The 22,571-nt window shown below is 44.8% G+C and overlaps 1 protein-coding gene across 1 annotated transcript in view; it reads right to left on the bottom strand.

Moving 5' to 3' along the window:
* The window catches only part of Scube2 (signal peptide, CUB domain and EGF like domain containing 2), a 71,462-nt gene extending 55,531 nt beyond the window's left edge, over positions 1 to 15,931 (bottom strand). Inside the window, exons 1-3 of the mRNA XM_090349264.1 lie at positions 15,880 to 15,931; positions 15,621 to 15,743; positions 5,522 to 5,647 (exon numbers count right to left, since the gene is read on the bottom strand). Of these exons, the coding sequence (XP_090205390.1) occupies positions 5,522 to 5,647; positions 15,621 to 15,743; positions 15,880 to 15,931 (301 nt within the window). The remainder of the gene's footprint in view (positions 1 to 5,521; positions 5,648 to 15,620; positions 15,744 to 15,879) is intronic.
* Positions 15,932 to 22,571: the final 6,640 nt, after the last annotated feature.

Below are 22,571 nucleotides of genomic sequence, written 5' to 3'. Positions count from 1 at the left end.
GGAGGAGGAGGAGGAGGAGGAGGAGGAGGAGGAGGAGGAGGAGGAGGAAGAAGAAGAAGAAGAAGAAGAAGAAGAGGGGGAGGGGGAGGGGGAAGGGGAAGGGGATGGGGAAGGGGATGGGGAAAGGGAAGGGGAAGAGGAAGGAGAAGAGGAAGAAGAGGAGGAGGAGGAGGAGGAAGAGGAGGTACCATACGCATAGGGGGAAAAAAGCTGGAAGTGGTGCTGTAGCTCAAGTGATAGAGTCCTAGTCCTGAAAAAGCCCAAGGACAGTGCTCAGGCCCTGAGTTCAAGCCCCAAGACTGGCAAAAAATAAATAATAATAATAAATAAATAAAGAGAGAGAAGTACTGGCTGTAGATGAGAGAAATAAAAGCAAGAGTGTGGGAAAGGAGAGAAAGGAGATAGCCTGCGGTTGAATTCTGGAAAGTTTGGTGGGGCACAGAGGAGGGAGGGGAGAAAAGAGGAATCCCAGAGCCCTGAGGAAGGAGCTATCAGAAAGGCAGGCATGACGAGAAGCTCCCCTGACCTGCTCTTGCCACCCAACCCAGTCAAGCCTTCATGGATCTTCCTTCCACTGTGGCTGAGATAGCACACGTCAGGCAATGTGCAGCTGTACTGGTGATACACACCCTTCACCTAGCCCTCTCCACTAGATTACAAACATCTCATGAATAGAGATTTTTCCTGTAGTTTGCACAGCTCTAGAACACAACAGATGCTCATGAACTGGCCAAGCATAAATAAGCAAGCAGAATGCAGATCACGATCACGAGACAAAAGAAACTTCCAGAAGAGTCTCAGAAAGCACAAAGGCTCAAGGAGATTTCTTTTAAGGAAATTGATTTTCTGTAGACTAATTTCTCATGTGCCTATCACTAACTTCTGGGTATATTTATAACCAGAAAAATCACATTTAAATATCTGTTATCTGGTTTCAAGTCTCAGATCTTACAGGCATTGGTCCTCCCACACTAGTGAGCAGATGTTTGCCTAAACTGATGGGACTCCAGCCATCCCCTAAAGCCTAACAAACTCACCCATGTCTATGCCAAAGGGCAAAGGAAGCGCATTCCAGTGGGTGCTCTGGGCTGCACCTGGCCTAGCTGTTATTTCATGGGGAAGACACAAGATGAGCAGGAAGGATCTGTTTCCCCAAGTGTTTCCTAGACTGGCTGTGAGTCACGATGCCCATGCCCTATGTATACCTTATGTTTTTTTTCTCCAGAGCAATCAGCAATGTGTGTGTACACGGCCATACACATGTAAATGCTCCCCTGTCCTGGGCTTAATTGAACTCAGAGCCTGGGCACTATCCCTGAGCTTTTCTGCTCAAGGCTAGTGCTCTATCATTTGAGCCAGAGTCCACTACCAGCTTTTTGGGGGTTAATCAAAGAAAAGGATCTCATGGTCTTTTCTGCCTAGGATAGCTTTGAACCATGATCCCCAGATCTCAGCCTCCTGAGCAGCTAGGATTACAGACATGAGTCACTAGCACCCAGCTAGCAATGTGTCATTAAACTGTGTGACAGACACACCGTGACTGAGTAAATACAAGAGTGTGTGTTTAGATCCACAGACATGTATCACCAGGCTCGTGATTTTCTCTAGATCACAAAACAGGAATTTTCAGCCCTGCCATCACTAGTTCTGGTGCCTAGAGGCCTCCTCCGGAGATATGGATGTAACTAGGCTCGGGTGAGGCCTGGACAACGGTGTTTATTGAAACCTTAGATGATTCTCGTGTGTGGCTGGGCTTAAGAATCACTGCTACAGGACCAGGAGTTTGGCCCAGTGCTACAGTACTTGCCTAGCATGAATGAAGACCTGGGTTCGATTCCTTAGTACCACATACACAGAAAAAGCCAGGAGTGGTTCTGTGGCTCAAGTGGTAGAGCTCTCACCTTGAGAAAGCTCAAGAACCCAAGAACAGTGCTCAGGCTCTGAGTTCAGGCCCCAGAACTAGAAAAAAAACATCACTGCTGAAAAGCCAAATGGCTGTGTTATAAGCTTTCAGATCCTCCATGTGCAAAAAGTAGGCCAGTGAGGTGGGCTGTGTGGAAATGCTGCTTTGGAGGTTCTGCAGTCAGGACCTCAGGACACCCTGGGTATAGTGCCAGTGCTGGTGTTTGTATTCCATGTTCTTGCTGATATATTTATAGCTAGTATGAGGTTGGGGGCCAACCAGTTAAGAGACTTAGGAAGCTGCCACTCGTGAGGAGACTGTCCTCTCACGAAAGATGTCAGCCCATCCAATCTGAATGGAGTTCAAGTGGACATCATCTTCTCATGCCTTCCTTTTAAGAAATACACACAGAGCTGGGCAGGGTGGCTCACTCCTGTAATCCTAACTACTCAGGAAGCTGAGATCTGAGGATCAAGGTTCATAGCCAGCCAAGGCACTAAAGAACCAGAGACACTTATCTCCAATTAACCACTAGAAAACTGGAAGTGGTGCTGTGACTCAAGGAGTAGGACGGTAGCTCAGGGAAAACGCCCAGGCCCAGAGTCCAAGCCCCACAACCGACAAGAAAAGAAAAAAGAAATATACAATATACATAGACATGCACAGTGATTGCTCAGGGTCTATGCAAGGCAGTTTCTTGCCAATGAATCCACAAAGAGGCCCCAAGGAAAGCAGAGCTATTATGCTGAAATGTCTGTGCTGTCCATTTTAAGGCAAGAAAAGGCTCTAGACTGATGGATTTCTTTACTCACAAAATCCATCCAGGCCTAGCTCATACAATCCCCTTGGCTGTGGATCACAGTGCATAATGAAGGACCCTCTACCATCAGACAGAAATCCTCAAAACACCACTGTTGACAAAAAGGAAATTTCCCCCTGAAACTAGAAATCAAAACAAAACAACTAGCAACAACAGCAGATAACTATATCTGCATACCACCTCCAAGAAACTGGCCCTATGTGTTTAATTCATCATAATTGTTTCTGTTTATCCTCCTCTTCCTCCTTCTTCTCTCTCTTTTTTTTTTGGTGCTGGTCTTGGGGATTAAACTCTGGGCCTAGATGCTTTCCCTGTTTTGTTTTGTTTGCCAGTCATGGGTCTTGAACTCAAGGCCTGAGCACTATCCTTGGACTTTCTCAAGGCACTTGAGCCTCAGCACCACTTCCAGCTTTTCTTTTCTATATATGTGGTACGGAGGACTCAAACCCAGGTCTTTGTACATGTTAGGCAAGCACTCTACCACTAGGCCAAACTCCCGGCCCTGTCCCTGAGTTTTAGTGCTCAAAGCTGTGCTCTACCACTTGAGCCACAGCTGCACTTCCATCTTTTTGGAAGATAACTGGAGAGGAGTCTCACAGATCTTCCTACCCATTGCGGCTCTGAATGCAACCCTCAGATCTCAGCCTCCTGAGTAGCTGGGATTACAGGCGTGAGCCAGAGCCACCAGCAACCCGACTCATTGCCATTTGTTTCAACACTCAAGATTGTCTCTTGGTTGTGTTTTAATGGTCCTGATTGCATAGCAAGTCTGTAGAGAGGGTCATTGCTCCTCTAGCCAAGAATCAAAGCCTATTGACAGTGACAAGCTTAAGAGCCCACAATACCTGTGCATCCACACCCTGACCTCTCTTACACAGCCCAGAGAGGAAAGGACAGCATTAGACCAGGGTGGAGCTCCAGGGGATAATGAAGCGAGCGGGTCACAAGGAGTTTCGTCCCATATGGAAACACTTCCCTTCCCAGCTCCAGATTCCAACCACCCAGATCACAAGTTCTGTCTGGACTTTTCCAGGGCCTTTCATGCTGATCTTAAGCATCTGACGAAGTGGCCATTCCTATCACACCATGAAGGAGCAGTTGAATAGCTGTTCTTAATTGGCCAAGTAGACATCAGCAGATCAATCAAGCACAGGCAGGGTCATGAGCATCCAAGGACCTTGATATCATGTGTCCCCTTCATAATGTCCCTCCTCTATAACAGAGAACACTAGCCTTAAAAGACCACATGCCACTAACCCTAGCTACTTGGGAGGAATCCTAGCTACATAGTTCAAGGTCAGCCAGGGCAAAGGCAGCAAGGCTCTCTCAGAAACAAAACACAGGGGCTGGGAGTTTGGCCTAGTAGTAGAGTGCTTGCCTAGCAGGCACAAAGACCCTGGTTTGATTCCTCAGTATCACATACATAGAAAAAGCTGGAAGCGGTGATGTAGCTCAAGTGGTAGAGTGCTAGCCTTGAGAAAGCCCAAGGACAGTGCTCAGGCCCTGAGTTCAAGGCCCAGGACTGGGGGAAAAAAAACACACAAAATGGCTGGGCAGTGGGAGAGTGGGGGGAGTTTAAATGGTCCTGGGTTCAGTCCCCAATATTCAGAGAAAGAAAGGAAGAAAGAGAAAAAGAGAAGGAAAGGAAAAGAAAAGAGGGGAAAGGAAAGGAAAAGAAAGGGAGAAGGAGAGGGAGAGGGAAGGAGGGGAGAGAGGGAAAGGAGGAAGGGGAGAAATACCTACCTGCTTCCAGGTATGCTGCATCCTCAATGACTATCCAACACTAAACACTTGCCAGCTGCTTGCTATTTCTAAGCTCTGTTTGATTCCTCACATAAGGAACAAATGAAAATAATTCTCCTCACAGTCTCTAATTCAGGGATGGGAACTCCAACTCCAACAGATGTTTCTGTTTCTGTGGAATCCAGGAGGATATTCATGGAAAGTTTCTGTTTGATTTTCTTTTTCCAGAAAGAAGAGGGGGATTAATCTGGCTATGGCCCAAACATACATCTTGAGGCTTTAAGACAAGAAGTTCTAATTTCAGAATAAAGACACCTGTAGGCCAGGAGTTTGGCCCAGTGGTAGAGTGCCTATCTAGCATGCATGAGGAACCCGGGTTCATTCAATTTCTCAGTACCACACACACAGAAAAAGCCAGAAGTGCTATGGCTCAAGTGGTAGAGCTTTAACCTTGAGAGGGTCCAAGGACAGTGCTCAGGCCCTGAGTTCAAGCCCTGGGACTGAAAAAAAAAAAAGACACTTCTAGCATTAAATAAATGATAATTCAAGACCCTTTGAAACACATAACCTAATAGCTAAATAATGAAAAGTTAATGCCAGAAATTCAATAAATAGATGATGGATTGTGTCCATCCATCTCCTTAAACTGATGAAGGATTTATGTAAATCCTTATTTCTCTATCTGGTAATCTGATTTCTTTTGTTAGATTTCTTAGACAGAATTTCTAGGTAATATCAATCTATATATATCAAGCCGGCCTCAAACATGTGATCCTCCTGCCTCTGCCTCCTGCATAATTCAGGAGTAGTCTACCCCAGCCAGAGTAGTCTCAGTGCCAAGGAGCCAAAATCTTAAGTCCTCTTGTCTTCTTCATATTATTATATCAAAAAAGGGTGACATTGACCAAGATGCATTACATTCATAAACTACTTTGTTAAACGGTAACTCCTTTGTACAACTACTTAAAGAATAAAATTGCTTTTAAAAGATATCACTAAAGGAAAAAATGATAGGAAAGCTAGGGAGTTAGTAGAGAAAGTAGCATTTCTCTTACCCAGACAGTTATGACCATCATGAGCCAACATGAAGCCATCAAAGCAAGTGCAGCGGTAATTGCCTGGAATATTCAAGCAGTCGTGAACACAGCCTCCGTTGAATTCATTTTCACATTCATCAATGTCTGAGAACAGAACAGACATAAACCAGAAGACATGTGCTATTTCTTTGGGAGATATATGCATTTGCCTTTTAGCTAGCTGTCCCACATTTTAGAATGTACCTCGAAATGAGGAAATAAATATAATAAATATATAAATGAGGAAATAGTACAATAAATATAAAAAGATATTCATGGCTTCATAGTTTGAAATCACAAACCACTGGAAACAACCTAAAATCCTATTCATAGGCAAGCAGTTTAATATATACTTGATGGAGTACTATGCAGATGTAAAAAAAAAAATGAGGAAAGTCTCTATTCACTGATTTAGAGTAATTCAACAAAATATTATATGGACAATATCATAGTGTACAAAAAATACCTGTAGTATGTTGTATAAAGGATATGAAAATACACTAATTTCAACATGTTTTTCCAGAACTTGACAAATTATGATTTTCTCAAAAGAGCCAAAATAATTTGAGGGGCCACATTTGGAGGGATTTAACTTACTAGAAAGTTCTACTTACCAAAAGAATGGGCTGGGTAATAAAGACACATATAGATGAATGAACCAGAACTGAGAGTGAAGAAATAAGCCTTTTGTTTGTTTTGTTTTGTTTTCTCACAGTGTTGGGGGTTGAATCCCAGGCCTTGCATATGCTAGGCAAGCACTCTACTCTGAGCTCTTAAACCTTTTATTTATGGTCACTTGCTTTTAGACAAAAGTGCTACAGCAATTCATTGGAAGAAATAATAGCCTTTTCAACAAATGATGCTGGGATAATTGAATATCTGTATTCAATAAGATGACTTTAGACCTAGACCAGAGTTCTAAACAGAAGAACTAAAACTAGAAAGTTTTTTAAGAAAAAATATAATAGAGACGTCTCTGAGACCTTGGTAAAGATTTTTTTGATTACAATACCAAATACACAATCCACAAATTTAATGAACTTTATCAAAATTTATAACATTTACAGTTCAAGAGACATCAGTAAGAAAATAAGACAATCCACAGATTAGCAGAAAATATATGCAAATCATTTACCTTATAAAGGACCTAGAAGACAAACAATTCAATTTTAAAGTAGGTAATTTATCAAAAAATACTATGCAAATGACTAACAAGCACAAGAAAAAAATGCTCAACATCATTAGTAGTTATGGAAATGTAATAAAAATTACAATAAGCCAGATGCTGGTGGCTCAAACTTGTAATCCTAGCTACTCAGGAGGCTGAGATCTGATGGTTGCAGCTAAAGCCAGCCAGGGCATAAGGTGCTTATCTTCAACAAACTGTTCAGAAAAACCTGGAAATGGTGCTGTGGCTGAGTAGAGCACTAGCCTTCAGCATCAAAGCTAAGGAACAGCACAGAGACCTGAGCTCAAGACCCAGGGCTGGCAAAGCAAATAAATAAATAAATATATATATATAATATTACATATAGTATGTATATATTATATCTATATAAAATACCATTTCATAGTCATTAGAATAATAATAAAGACATACAATAACTATTGAGTATAAATGAGAACCTCATACATTGCTCATGGAAATGAAAAATAATACAGTCACTTTGGGAAAAGAATTGGTCGTTTTCTTTTTTCAGTGCACAATTCAGTATTATTAAAATATTCATAATTGTATGCAATCATCACCACAATTTACCCCTGAACTCTGAAATGTTTTCTCATCCATAAAACAGTGTAACTCTTCATTTCCTCCTCTCCAAGTCCCTTAGCAACCTTTCTCTCTTTTTGATTTTAACTAAATGTTATATGATACATACATTTACTATATTTTTGTGACTGGCTTATTTTATTCAGCAAAATATTCTTGAGAGTCATTCATATTGTAGCATATGACTAGGTTTCCTTTGTTGTTTGTGGTTAGGGAAGCAATACTAGGGTTTGAACTTGCTAGGCATGTAGTCTTATCATTTGAGCTATGCACCACATACACAAGTCTTTTCAGTTTGTTTTTCAGATAGTTTTGAGCTTCTACCCATCCATCTTCCTGCCTCTACCTCCCAAGTAGTTAGGTTTATAGCCATACACTCAACAAGCCCCCTGGATTTTCTTCTCTTTTAAGGGTGAGTATTATTCCATTATCCATATTTGCTACATCTTGCTTGCCTATTTATCCATTAGATGGATACCTTCCCTTTTGGCTGCTGTTAGTACTGTTACAAATCAGGGTTTAAGAATATTTCATCAAGTATGTAGATAAGTAGTCCCATCCTATATAACTAACCCAAGCCAATAAAAAAATTACAAAAACAAATCTCATCAAATTTCTATTGCCAATTCTTTATGGTATATACCAAGAAGCAGAATTGCCAAATCATATGGAAATTGTTTTTATTTATCTTATATTTTTGCGGCACTAGGGTCTTAGAGTCTTGCACTGGCTAGGAAAGCACTCTACTACTGTAAGCCACATCCCCATTCCACTTTACTTTAGTTTGTTCTCTAGATAGGGTCCCAAACTTTTGCTCAGGGATCACCTTAGATCCTTCTGTTTAGCTGGGATGACATGTGTTTACCATCACATCTGCTTGTTTGCTGAGACAGAATCTATTTAACTGTGTGTGTGCAAGCACACGCACGTGCATGCCAGTCCTCGGGCTTGTGCTCAGAACCAGGCTGTCAGCGCTGAGCAGTCTACTTGAGCCACAGCTCCACTTCTAGCTTTTCAGTGGTTAACTAGAAATAAGAATCTCACAGACTTTCTGTCCAGACTGTCTTCCAATCACAGTCCTCAGACCTCAGCCTCTTAAGTAGCGAGGATTAAGGCATGAGCCTGTAGGTAGGGGTGCCTGGCTGGATCTATGACTTGGCTCAAGGGTAGGGTGGTAGCCTTGGGCTGAAGAACTCAGGGACAGCACCCAAGCTGAGTTCAAGCCCCATGACCCACAGAAAAAAAAAAAAAAAAAGAAAAAGAAAGAAAGAAAAGTTGTGCAAAAGAAATAAAGATAAACCAGACACTGCTTGGTGGTTCCCAGGCAGTGGGAAGTGAGGTAGGAAGGAGACCAGAAAATAGGGAGATAGCAAGGCGTGGGGAGCCATACTTTCTTAAGGAGACTTCTTGGTTTAATTAGACTTAGCACTGTGGTAGTTGGAAGTGGTGCTGTGGCTCAAGTAGTAGCTCAAATAGTAAAGCCATAACCTTGAGCTGAAGAGCTTAGAGACAGTGCCCAGGCTCAGAGTTCAAGTCCCATGTCCAACCAAGAGAGAGAGAGAGAGAGAGAGAGAGAGAGAGAGAGAGAGAGAGAGAGAGAGAGAGAGAGAGAGAGACAGAGAGAGAGACAGAGAGAGAGAGAGAGAGAGAGAGAATCATTATAATGATATTTTGCATAATGCATATATGCATGCACATATATACATATACATATACAGAACAATCAGCCAGGATGCAGCACTGAGAGGGGACAGCAGGGAATAAAAAATAAAATTCAAGAAAAAATAAATGAACTGAATGTACTATGCATTAATAATATAACCACATTGAAGAGGATGGGGAAAAATACTAACAGTAAATAACAGTAAAACAATAACTTGACTGATGTCAAAAGCAAAAGGCAAAAATAGCTGCATGTCATATATTAACTTCAGTTCATAAATACTGCCCTATAGTTAGTAGACCTGCCAGGAATTATGGATCAGTAATTTTGCAAAATTTTTATGTGTACCAGGATCCAGCAAAAGGCAGTTAGGAGAACCAGGTTACTCATGGTTGGAGAAAGGAATTCTGAATAAGCAAAAGTTCAGGTTACAATGAATCTTCTGGTACCGTATGACATCCAAAGTGTTTGTAACCTATTGTTTGATATATACATATACAAATGTGATAACGAATAAGAGTGTGTGTACGTATGTGTGTGTGTGTGTATGTGTGTGTATTTCCTAGCTCTGTCCACCATGATGGTCTTGGAACAATGACACCCCTACCCCCAGTAGCATTGAAAACCCCAAACATCAGATCTTGCTTTCTGTATCATTTCCAATCAAAGGAAAAAGACTCATTGAAGAACTGGTTGAGTCCATTTTGGTTCCAGGGCCAGAGAAGAGAAATTTTGTTTCTAGAGTCCCTCATGTTAGCAGAAAACCAGGACTTTGTTTTAAAAAAAAATGATGTTTTAGTCAGCACAGGGGTTCATGCGTGTAATCCTACCTTCTTAGAAGGCTGAGGGCTGAGAATCAAGGCTCAAAGCCATCCTGGGCAGAAAAGGCCATGAGACTCAATTAACCATCAAGAAGCTATGGCTCCAATGGTAGAGCATACTAAAGGAGAATGCCCAGGGCCTGAGTTCAAACTCCAGTACAAACACACACACACACACACACACACACACACACACACATACACACACACATACACACACACGCACACACATACACACACACATACACATACATGCATACACACATACACACACAAATACACACATACACGTACACACACATACACACACACACACACATGCAGAATGTTAGAATGGCAATGGGAAAGTGTTTCTATGGCTAAAATTTGGAACAATTTTAAAAATAAATAATGATGCCTCAGTACCACAGAGACAGAGAGAGAGACAGACAGACACAGAGAGGTATAATAAAATAAACACTCTGATAATACCCATGAGGGTACAGTGGAAGAAATGAGTAGATGGATTGATAAGAAGGTGCAAATCTTCCTTACAGAAGAACCCTAAATAACAGATGTAGAAGGAGCAATGAGAATTCAAAATTCTTTTCAATAATTGTGACAGGTAAGATGCACAGTTGGATGCTAACATTAGTAGGTGAGTATACTAAAGGAAATGGGATATTGGCATGATCTCAAATTATCCTCCTCCGAATGTGCTTTCATTGTAAAGGAGAATGGTAACTTTGCAATGAAAAAAGCCAGCAGACCCCATCTGAACCAGAGGATTCAGGTGAACCTCATGAGGAAGGGGTCATGGAGACATCATGTACCCCTAATGTGGTGCACTGAGGTGCTCCCCTTAGCAAAGATGCATGCACCCCATCATATCAGGAGAAGACACAAGATTCTCTCTTATGCCAATCTGAATCTTGAGAACCCTAAGGTAACCAAGCAGAACTCCTGAAAAAGCTAGATGTCCTGAAGAACAAGAAAAGACTGAGGCAGACAGAAAACAGCTAAATTTAATGTGGACCTCAGATTGAATACTGGAACAAAAGACCATCAGAAAAAACTGATGAGATTTGAATAATTTCCTGGTCTTGGTAACTCTACTGTAGTTTTGTGAGCTAATACCCAAGGGCAAGGTGAGGGAAGAGCAGTTTTGAATTCTACATTGCTTTTGCAACTTTTTGGAAGTCTACAATTACTCCAAAATAAAAAGTAATTTTTAAAAATGAAAACATAGAGTTGCTTGTACCAAGGCCAAGTGTAGACTCATCTTTGTTAAACTTGATTCAGTTCCTTAAACCTAGTAATAAAGATATATGTGAATGTTGACCAATGAGTTCCTCTCAAAATCTAGGATATAAGCAATGCTCATTTTTTTTTTTTGCCAGTCCTGGGCTTGGGCCCAGGAGCACTGTCCCTGGATTTTATCAAGGCTAGGGCTCTACCACTTGAGCCACAGCACCACTTCTGGCTTTTTGCTACACATGTGGTAGCAAGGAATCAAACCCGGGTCTTCGTGCATGCTAGGCAAGCACTCTACCACTAGGCCAAACTCCCGGCCCCGCAATGCTCATTTTTAAAAAAAATTTTTTGTCAGTCCTGGGCTTGAGCTCAGGGCCTGAGCACTGTCCCTGGATTTTCTCAAGGCTAGGGCTCTACCACTTGACCCACAGCACCATTTCTGGCTTTTTTCTATGTATGTGGTACCGAGGAATCGAACTTGGGTCTTCGTGCATGCTAAGCAAGTACTCTACCACTAGGCCAACCTCCCAGCCTCCAATGCTCATTTTTTAAAAAAATATTTTAGCTAATGTCACTTCTAAATCATATTATTTTTAAAACTACCACTTCAGGGCCCATACTTTCATTTCTCCAAATTGTGATAGAAGAAAATTCTTGGAGGATAAAATTCTTGGTCACACTGGGAAAACCCGGTTCCCATCCTTGAACTTAAGTTTCAGTGACACTGACAATAATAATCACAACAAGGGATATCACAAGTTGGGCCTCAGAGGCTCAAAAGGTAATAAACTGTTGAGTGCTAGTGATTTACGCCTGTAATCCTAGCTGCTCAGGGGGCTGAGACCTGAGGCTTGTGGTTTGGAGCAAGCCTGGGCAAGAAAGTCTATTAGACTCTTATCTCCAATTTACCACTAAAAAAACAGAAATAGTGCTATGGCTCAAGTGGTAGAGTGCTAACCTTGAGCAAAAAAGCTCAGGAACAGCATCTGGCCCTGAGTTCAAGCCCCAGGACCAACCCCATAATTACTAAGCTAAAAAATACAGAGGAGTTTGTATTCTAGATTTCAGCTGAAGATGACAGTATTTTCTACATTTTGGCTTTTATAACAACAGCCATTCTTTTCAAACAAATTTAAATTTATAGAGCAACAATGCCAATTCTTTTGTTTTGTTTTTATTTTTTATCGATTGTTATTTTAAACAACAGGCTTTCCAACTGTAACAATTCAACTTTATTTGTACTATGCCAAATTCAAGGACTCAGAATAAGGAAACTCAGTTGTCAATCAATGTCATTCACTTGTTTCATCTAAAAGAAATCAGTGGCATAGCTTTGCATCCCCAAAACTGGCTTCAGCAACTGGAGATATGAAATAGCCATATGTTTTCTTTGTTTTTAAAGTGAATTTTTGCCAGGTGTGGCGGCACAGTCCTGTAATACCAGCAATTGGGAGGCTGAGGCAGAAGGATTATGAGTTCAAGACCAATCTGGGCTATATAGGCAGAACCTGTCTCAAAAAAATAAAAGACTAAGACTAAACTTATATATGAATTCTAGAATGACCAAATGAGAGAGAGGGAGAGAGAGAGAGAGAGAGAGAGAGAGAGAGAGAGAGAGAGAGAGAGAGAGAGAGAGAGAGAGAGACAGAGACAGAGAGAGACAGAGACAGAGAGAGACAGAGAGAGAGACAGAGAGAGAGAGAGAGAAAGAGAGAGAGAGAGGGAGAGGGACAGGGAGAGGGACAGGGAGAGGGAGAGAACAAAAAGACAAAGCAAGGATGTATGGAAATAGGGCTGCCTATCTGTCTCTGGAAAAATATGAACTTGGCTTCCAAAACACAAGGGTTTCCAGAACTACATACCCCACTGGCTGTGAGCCTGATCAGGAGCACAGCTCTTCTGAGGGACAGGCAGGAGCTGGGCTACTCTGACACAAAGCAAAGCTTCCTGAATGATTTCCCAAGGAGTGTCCTTTACCTACCCCAAGGTGCAAACTCACATGCTATCTTCACATATTCTCTTCATATTTGCTGCCTGTACTTTCCTTTGGTCCTCCATTCATTTTCTAATAAAGTTCATTTTTAAAATCCTAAGAAGTGTTATTCAGTGGCAAAGCACCTGCCTAGCATGTATAAAGGCTCTCGACTCTGAGGGAACACAGGGGAGATTGGTCTTTGTAAGCCAAGCACAGTAGCACAATCCTGGAGTCCCCAGAACTTGGAAGAGTGAGGTGGGATGATTCCTTGAATTCAGAAGCTTAAAATCAACATGTGCAACCTAGAAAGATGCCCATTTCAAAAACAAACAAAAATCCCAAGTGTCTCGGCTAATGCTAGGAAGACAAGGAGGTGGGACTAAGGAGACTGGGCCATTACCAAGAGGACAAAGGCCTGACAGTTACCTACCTGTGTGGTCAACTACACAATGTGTATCTAGATATTTGCTTGTAGACTTTTGTATGAGTTTATAAAAGACAATGAGACAAAGTATAAGTAATTGAGTTCACCTTGTAGTCAGTGTGTGTACGTGTATGTGTGTGTGTATAGACACTCTGAGTTTTTTTTTGCTTAAGTATATATTCTACCACTTACATTGTAGCTCCATTTCTGGCTTTTTGATGGTTAATTGGAGATAAGAATCTTGCAGAACTAAGAACCTCAGTTCTCAGCCTCCAGAGAAGTTAGGATTATAGGCATGAGCCACCAGCACCCAGTATGTAGTCATTTATTTAAAAGCATAAACAAAAACTAGCCACCAGTGGCTCACACCTTTAATCCTAACTACTTGGAAGGCTGAGAATGGGAGGATCAAGGTTCAAGACCAGCCTGAGCAGAAAAGTTGATGAGACTTTGTCTCAACCCACAAGTAGGCACAAGAGTATGCACTTTAAGAGGATGAGATTGGGAGGGTCACAGTTGCAGATCAGTCAGGTTCCAGATCAGTGAGGTAGAAAAGGACTCTTATCTCCATTAACCTAAGAACAACAAAGTCAGAAGTGAAGCTGTGGCTTAAGTAGCAAAGTGCTAATCTTGATCAAAAGAGACCCAGAGACAGACAGCACTTGAGCCCTGAGTTCAAGCCCTAGGATCCTCATTTGAAGAAAAAAAAAAGTGTTCTGGATCAGAACACTTGCCTAGCATGAAGCCCTGAGTTCCAACCCCAGGACTACAAAAAAATAATAACAATAGAAACAAAAAAAAAGAAAGGAACGAGTTTCTACCACATAGCAGACACCACTAGACATTACATACTGTTCCAATACCAAGGCCACAAGATGAAATAGTAGATAGGTTATTAAATACCCCAAAATAGGCATCTATTAAGTTTCCCCTCCTGTCTAAAGAAGCTAATGTGTTTTGCAAAGTACTTGGCGGGGATATTCTTACTCTGTATGTAAGTTTAGGTTCTGCAAAGTATTCAGATCAATTCTCACCAGAAGGAAGCCCAAGTTATAGAGAGCTTAACCTGTGGGAGTGAAAAGGGACTACCAACATTCTTGTCAGGGCAGGTCCAGAGGCGGGAGGAAGCTATGGAGATGAGTTCAATGCAGCTCATCCATTTTAAACTTCATGTGGCACAAGAAAGCCAGCAGTTTGGTTTCCACAAATATGAGAGGAGATGTAGAGCTGGGATCAAGCTGGGACAGACACTGACTTTCTTTTACCTGCAAGTTACTTGTATGATCATGGTCAAAGTCCCTGAGGACTTACTGTCCACTAGCTGTAAAATGTGTGATGGAATTGGCTCCAACATACTGTGGTTTCCATGATCACCTTCCTCTTAGGAGTACCTAGTCTCCAGCCAGTTTTTTTGTTTGTTTTTTGTTTTTTGTTTTTTTTTTCCAGTCCTGGGCTTGAGCTCAGAGCCTGAGCACTGTCCTTGGACTTTCTCAAGGCTAAAGCTCTACCACTTGAGCCTCTGAACCACTTCGGGCTTTTTTTTTTTTTTTGTATGTGGTACCGAGGACTTGAACCTGGGTCTTCGTGCATGCTAGGCAAGCACTCTACCACTAGGCCAAACTCCCGGCCCCTCCAGCCAGTTTTGAACTCCAAGATCCAAACCCTGAGCTGATCCCTAGTGGGCCATATTCAGACTTTGGGCTCCCAGATCTGCATCACAAAGGGCTAACTCCAGTTGTCCTTTACACATATCTTTCCAGAGGAAACATGCAGCTCAAATAGGACAGGTAGCTCTAAATGCCAAACAGCCCAAAGCTACGGACAAGGAGGGAGCCTCCAGAGCTGCAGGGGAAGGCAGGATTGCAGCCTTCAGTCTCCAGGATTGGTGTGCAAGCTACCCCAGAAATACAGGATCAGTGGTTTGGACAGGCATAGCTCTCTTGATGAGATAGCCATTCCTGCCCCCAAACTGGGAGCAAAAGATACTAAAAACAAAACAAAAACTCTTTTCCTTTCCAGAAGCTAGACAAAACATTTCTCCAGATCTTCTGGAGAAGATCTGTGGTGCTTGTCCTTTAAGGATTTTGAATGTATTTCTGAGAGCAGATGAGGACAATCCTTTCACCCAACATAAGCCATCAGCATAGAGCTAATGGATTGGGGGAGCCTCCTTGGTCCCCAGACCACTTACCCTCACACTGCCTGCCCTCCCCTTGGTAGCCAGGCTTGCAGAAGCACTTGTAGGAGGAGGGAGTGTTCTGACACAGGGCATCAGCGTGGCAGTCATCCAGCCCTTGGGAACACTCATCCACATCTGCAAAAGAGCATGGTAAAGCACTGGTGTGGTGCCCAAGCTGTGCGTGATCTGGCTCCAGTGCTATCTCCAACCAGCTCACCCCACTTCACTCTTCACAAACGAACCTGTTCAGGAAACCTAAGAGGAACCATACCTTGTTTTTCCACATAAAGCTTGTTGCCCCTGTGCTGAATTATGCCCACCATTGCCAACTGGCTTTTAAGACTCAGCTCTGATCACCTGTTCCTGGGAATCTACCAGAACCCCCCCACCCCCCCCACACACACAGGATAGGAGAGATGCCCCCCACCTCATGTTTCCATCTAGCTTTCCTAGCACATTCAAGGTTGTCTACTCTAGGCTAGACAATGGCTTTACAACAGATAGCTTGATGGCTAAGTCAGTACAGTGCCTGGCACATGAGAAAAGAGTTCATGCCTGAAAAAAAGGAGGAAGACCCCGAGGTAGAGGAGGAGGAAGAGGAGAAGGGGGGGGAAGGGAGGAAGAATAATGAATCTGAAAGCCAAGTGTCTGTCTCAGCTTTCTTTGATTTATGGGAAGGGGGGAAAAGCTTGCCTGAGGCTCTGCAAACACCATCTCCAGCTCCAGTGGTGCGCGGAGCAGGGCTGTGTTCACTCCCCCCTCCCGTGCCCGCTCTGCCCATCCTCACAACCTGGAAACCTGCCGGGACGACAGGGTTCCCCGAGTTGACACCACTCCGCCATGTTCATCAACACAAAAGAGTCCCGCAAATCGAGCTAGAGCAGAACGTCCCCCCGAGTTCTGAACTCGGGCTGGAGACCGGCGAGGGCCCGGGGCACGCGGGAGTTCGGGAGGGGAGGGAGCTGCCAGAACTTCCCGCGCCCCACCTCCCCGCAAACGAGGGGCAGAGATGCCGGAGTCTCGCAGATGCACCCCAGCCCTCAGTTTCCCCACTTACACTATGAAAACTAGACCGCGAGGCCCCGGGATCCCCAGACCCGTCCCCCGGGGCTCCCGGACAGCGGAGCCCGGGCGGGAGCTGTCACCGGGGCAGGGTCCCCAGGCCCCGGGGCCTTTGGCCCCCCGACGACGGCGGCGCCTCGGCCTGGACGGAGGGGCGAGGACTCCGGAGAGCGAGCGGGGGGGGGGGGTCCCGTAAGTTTCCGCCGCACCCCCGCCCTGCTCCCACCCGGCCGGCCGGGGCCAGCCCGCGAGGGGACCCGGGCGCCCTCCCCGGCACGCGCGCGCCCTCCCGCGCCCTCGCCCGCGGCCAGGTGCGCCCCCGCGGGCGCTCACTCACCCTCGGGCGGCCCGGTCGCGCGGCCCCGGCGCGGCGGGACGGCGGCCGCCAGCAGCAGCGGCAGCAGCAGCAGCGCCCGGGCCGCCCCGGGACGGCCGCGGCCCGCGACCCCCATGGAAGGCGCGGCTCGGGCGGGCGGAGGCGGCGGAGCGCGGCGAGCACGGCGAGCGCGGCGGCGGCGAAGGCGGCGGCGCGGGGAGGTGAGTGCGGGCGCCCTGCCCGCCGCGCTCCGACACCCCCGGCCGGGCCCCGCCCGCCCCCCGAGCCCCGGCCTCATTTTCACACGGTCCTCTCGGGTCCGGGCAGTGCCGCCCCGCCCGCCCTGCCCCTCCCCGTCGCGGGCGGAGGGGGGCGCGGCCGCCCTGGCCCCGAGGGGGGCTCCTGTCACCCTGCCTCCCGCCTGTCTGCCCCGCCCTACAACTTGACCCAGTCCCGCCGGTACGGACCAGCCGTCCTGCTAGGCTGAAACACCCCGTCGTGGGACAGCCAGCGTGTCCTGCGTGGTCCCCCAGCGGCAAAGCCACTACTTCTCACGGCGCGCGTGGGAAAGGGTTACTGAGTGGGGAGGGCGACCCCCCGCTCCTCCGCGGGCCCCCAGCACACGCTCTGCGCCCTGCCCCTTATGGCCCTGCCCAGGACCGCTCAGATCCCCACCCCCTCCCCCAACACCAGGGCACTGGACCTCCTGGCCCACCAACACTGTCCCGACCACTGCTGCAGAAGATTCTCATTCCACAGCCATCACATTCAGGGTGTCTTCAGAGAAGTCCGAACCGCGAAGCGATCAGGGGTGGGCCACCAAGAGCAAGAGACAGGCTCCAGCTTTGCCTAGGGCACAGGGGACACTTACGACCAAGAGCAAAAAGAGGCTGGGACCTGCCACCTGGCCATCCAAGCTATCCAAGGGAGCAAGTACACTTTTCCCTAGCCACAACTGCACTCTGCCTCCCTCCAGAAACAGATATATCAATACCATACTCAAGAGGTATGAATGTGCTTTATTGAGCTTCTCTGTGCAGTATTTATTCCATTTTCTCCTATGAATAGATAGATACATACTCTTGTATGTTCATCTATATACACTAATTCCTTTGGTGATTAGAAAAATAAATATCACACACACACATACACACACACACACACACACACACACCCCTAAGCCAGGCCTTATTGGTCACACCTATAACCCTAACTATTCCAAAGGCTGAGATCTGAAGACTGCAGTTTGAAGCCAGCCCAGGTATTAGAGTCCTGAGATTCTTATCTCCAATTAACCAGCAAAGAAGCCAGAAATGGAGCTATGGCTCAAGTGGCAGAGTGCCAACCTTGAGGAAAAAGGCCAAGCAAGCGCAAGCATGTGCACTTGCACACACACACACACACACACACACACACACACACACACAATCCACATAGCTAACCACAAAAACACATGTCTTCTTGATCCACCTCCAATAGCTCCCACTCTCAGCTCCTCTATGCAGCCAAAGCCTCTGGATTGGCCAATCTGGCCTAGGGCTGTCGGTTGGACTGCGGCTTGTTGGACATCTGAGAAAATTACTTTTCAGTGGCTGTTTTGCTTGTGACCTTTTCAGCCTTAGCAGGGCAGGCAGGTTGCATCCCCTTTTCTGTCTTCAGTTCTTCCCTCCTACCCCCTTTGTGTTTGGTAGGGAGAGAGACACTCAGCTATTTCTAGTCATAAGGGTGTTGTTGTTTTTTTAATAGATATACATTTGTGAATCTTAACTTAGTGAAACGTTCACTCCGCCTTTGTCTTTGTGTCCTTAATGGTAGCCATAAATTACTGCCTTCTTTTCTTGCTGCTGCATCAGGCTCCATTGCTTTTGAAATGATCAAAGTTATTTCTTTTAAAATCCAACTAGAAACTTCCCATTGTGTGGCACAGAGCTCTTTAGCTCCAGTCAAAGCATATAAATACATAAAGCTGCCCATTAAACGCTAGGGAGTCTCCTCCAGCCGTCTTGTGCTCAGTAAAGAAAGAAGCCTGTGCTGTTCTTTCTCCAAGTTTGTGTAGCAGCAAGAATACAAATTCAGAATGATAAGGCCTAGTGCTTTTTGCCTTAGAGGGTCATGTTTCCCTATAAAGTTCACCACTGGCACAGATCTCAAAAAAAAAAGAAAGTTCTGACTCCTATTTTATTTGCCCTGACTTCCATACAAGCATGCTTTCCTCCGGTTGGCTTCCAGACCCCTGGGCAACCTTGCTGACACTTGAAATTAAAGTCAGTATGTTTTACAACTGGGAATTTCCATAGGGGGAAAGAAAGGCCCCAGGGAGGAAATGGTGTTCAACTGTCACTGCTTTCAGTGTCAAGAGGAACCTGCTTGGCCCTGCCTAGCTGCTGTCTGCCCTCTATTGTCCAACTGTGGTCCCCACAAACTTCTCAGACAGGCCCCTGGTTGAGTAGTCTGAGGCAGAATTGCCTCCACCACCCCCAGACTGGGAGGCCAGTAAAGCTGACCTGAAGGAGAAGTCTCACCACACTTTGTGAGCTTCCACCAAGTATGAAGAAAGACTGCAAGTGTAACTAGATTAAACTTGGCATTCACCAGGACCTTTCTCTGCTCATCATTCCAATTCCTGAGCAGCTTCTGAAGGGTTGCTTACTTGCTTGCTCCCTAAGTAAGCATGGTACACAGGCTCTTGCTTCTTTTCCTTCCCTCTCCATCATCTTTTTGAGATTCTCTATGTCTTTTCCCTGGCAGAAGAATTCTTTCTCTTGATTCTATAACATGAATCACCAGTCTGGAGTGTCCCTTGGCTTCAGTCCCAGGCATCCCATCTACTGGATGTTACCTCAGTTTCCAAATTAGACATGCTCAGATCAGAACTCAGTTCCTCACAGCTGCTCTTTCTCAAGTGCAGCTTGAGAGCCCTATCGATCACCATGGCCTCCTTTCTCTCCTTTCCCATAGCATCTAAACAAGTGTATCATTTCTACCTTCTTCTGTCTCCCTCACCATCCTCTTGAGCTGTGTCTGATGCCTGAGTTCAGGGTCTCACCTGGGTTGCTTCTGCCTAGAACCTCATTCCTCTTCAGGCAGGACAGTTAATCTAGGGTCCTCCAGCTCCTTTGGTACAATCACTCTGGAGATCATTGAATAGCAGATCTGCTATGGTTAGTGAGATCTGCTACATCTATTGATGATCAAGAAGTAAGAATGCAGCGGCCTAGAGTTTGGCCTAGTGGTAGAGTGCTTGCCTCGCATGCACAAAGACCCAGGTTCGATTCCTTGATACCACATACATAGAAAAAGCTGAAGGACAGTGATCAGGTCCTGAGTTCAAGCCTCAGAACTGGCAAAAAAAAAAAAAGAATCTCAAGAAGTAAGAATCTGGTGCATCTGGTCACCAAAAAGGAATATATAGGGAAGTGCCCAACAGCTGAATTTCCACTAACACAAACCCAGAAATAAATTAAATACCCACCAACTCAAAGTGAACAAATCATGAGCTATTTATTCACTGGAATAATAGGAGGCAATAACAGAGGTATGTCATGACTATCAGGTGGAGTAGAAGCAGCCGGGGTACATATGATTTCACTGTGGATACTTCCACTTCTGTGCAGTTTAACAGGAGACAGGGCTAAAGATAAAGGTCAGAATGGTGCTTCCCTCTGGGAATGGGTATCCTAAAAAGAAGTATGTAAGAACCCTCTAGAATACTGGATCTCTATTTTCGTGGAGATTGTTTGGGTTTAGACATATGTAAACATTTGTTGGAGTATTATTTTAAGTTTAATGCACTTTACAGCATATGTACTTTTACTAAAGAATTTGACATAAGCATAGCATACCCAAAGACTAGTAATGTAATCCCATTCGGCCTTTCCAGCCTTCTTCCTGCCATTACTTTACCCAGGCCAGGCTCCAGTGATGTCAAACCTGGTCCCAGCCCTGTACTAATGGCTCAGGCCTATAATCCTAGCTACTCAGGAATCTGAGATCTAAGGGTCAAGATTTGAGGCCGGCTTGGGCAGGAAAGTCTAATAGACCCTAATCCCCAATTAAATGGCAAGAAGCTGGGAGAAGAGGTGTGATTCAAATGGTAGAGTCCCAGGCTTGAGCAGAAAAATCTCAGGATACTTCAAAGCCCAGAGTTTAAAAGAATACCAAAAAAAAAAAAAAAAAGAATGCTGTCACTGGGTACTGGTGGCTCACACCTGTAATCCTAGCTACTCATGAGGCTGAGATCTGAGGATCATAGTTTGAAGCCAGCCTAGCCAGGAAAGTCTATGACACTCTTATCCCCAGTAAACTACTCAGAAAAAGCCAGAAGTGGAGCTGTGGCTCAAGTGGTAGAGTCTAGCCTTGAGCAAAAGAACTCATGGACAATGAGCAGGCCTTGAGTTCAAGCTCCAGGACAGACAAAAAAAAAAAAAAAGACTAAAACCAGGTGCTGGTGGCTCCTGCCTGTAATCCTAGTTACTCAGGAGGCTGAGATCTGAGGATCAAGGTTCAAAGCCAGCCCGGGTACAAAAGTCCATGAGACTTATCTCTAGTTTACCACCAGAAAACAGAAGTTGTGCTATGGCTCAAGTGGTAGAGCTTTAGCCTTGAGCTAAAGAGCTCAGGGACATTGCCCAGGCCCAGAGTTCAAGCCCACCCAATGACCAATGGGGGGCGGGCACTATTGTCCTAGTAGATGGAGGCATAGCTCAGTTGGTATGGCACTGGCTAATAAGCAAAAGTGGCAGGTACCAAGTTTGAGTCCCAGTATTGGACCTAATAAAATAATAAAATAAGAGAGAGAGAGAGAGAGAGAGAGAGAGAGAGAGAGAGAGAGAGAGAGAGAGAGAGAGAGAGAAAGGAGAATATTGTCCTAATGTTATATCTCAGATCGTAAAACTTATCATTTTCCCATAAAATCATTTTTAATTTATCAAAATGTATAGCTTTGTTTTTTTCTTTTGCCAGTATCAGAATCTGAACTCGGGCCTCAGGCTTGCTCAGCTTGCACTCTCCCACTTTGACTTCTCTCCAGCCTGGCTCCTTGCTGGTTAATTGGAGATGGAGTCTCCTGATCCTCCTGCCTCAGCCTCTGGAGTACTGCCACCACTCTTGGCCTATTTATGTTTTCATTTCTATAACTTCAATTACAAGGAAACATTAATTTTAACATTGTCTTCCTCATTCATAACTGGTTAACGTGAGGCCTCACATAAGAATGTTTTCTCCCTCTAACACCACAATGTTTATGTTTGATTTCTATTTCAAAGTCTGCCAACATTTGTTTTGCAATGCTATGGCAGTTTTAAGCAGCAGAGTTTCTAAACTTTTCAAGGATTTCTCCTACCCCACACTATGCTTTATCACAGTGTCAAGGTGTTTTCTTATGGAGTAAGAATTTGCTGACAGAGTTTACTGCCTGAGTGTCAGCAGCTCCTGTCTCAGTGCTAAGGCCAGAGAATGAATATTCCTTTAGACATCACAGAAATGGGCAGACAAGCCAGCTTCCTGCTGAGCATCTCCACATGGGCCCATGCAAACTCCCTTTCTTCTATGGCCACTGCTGCCACTGCCACCATCTCAAACTGACA

The sequence above is a fragment of the Megascapheus bottae genome, chromosome 16 (genome assembly GCF_031878675.1).
Source record: "Megascapheus bottae isolate mThoBot1 chromosome 16, mThoBot2.hap1, whole genome shotgun sequence".
Lineage (NCBI taxonomy): Eukaryota > Metazoa > Chordata > Mammalia > Rodentia > Geomyidae > Megascapheus > Megascapheus bottae.
The sequence above is the reverse complement of the archived record's forward strand: the minus strand, read 5'-3'. Positions and strand labels throughout refer to the sequence as shown.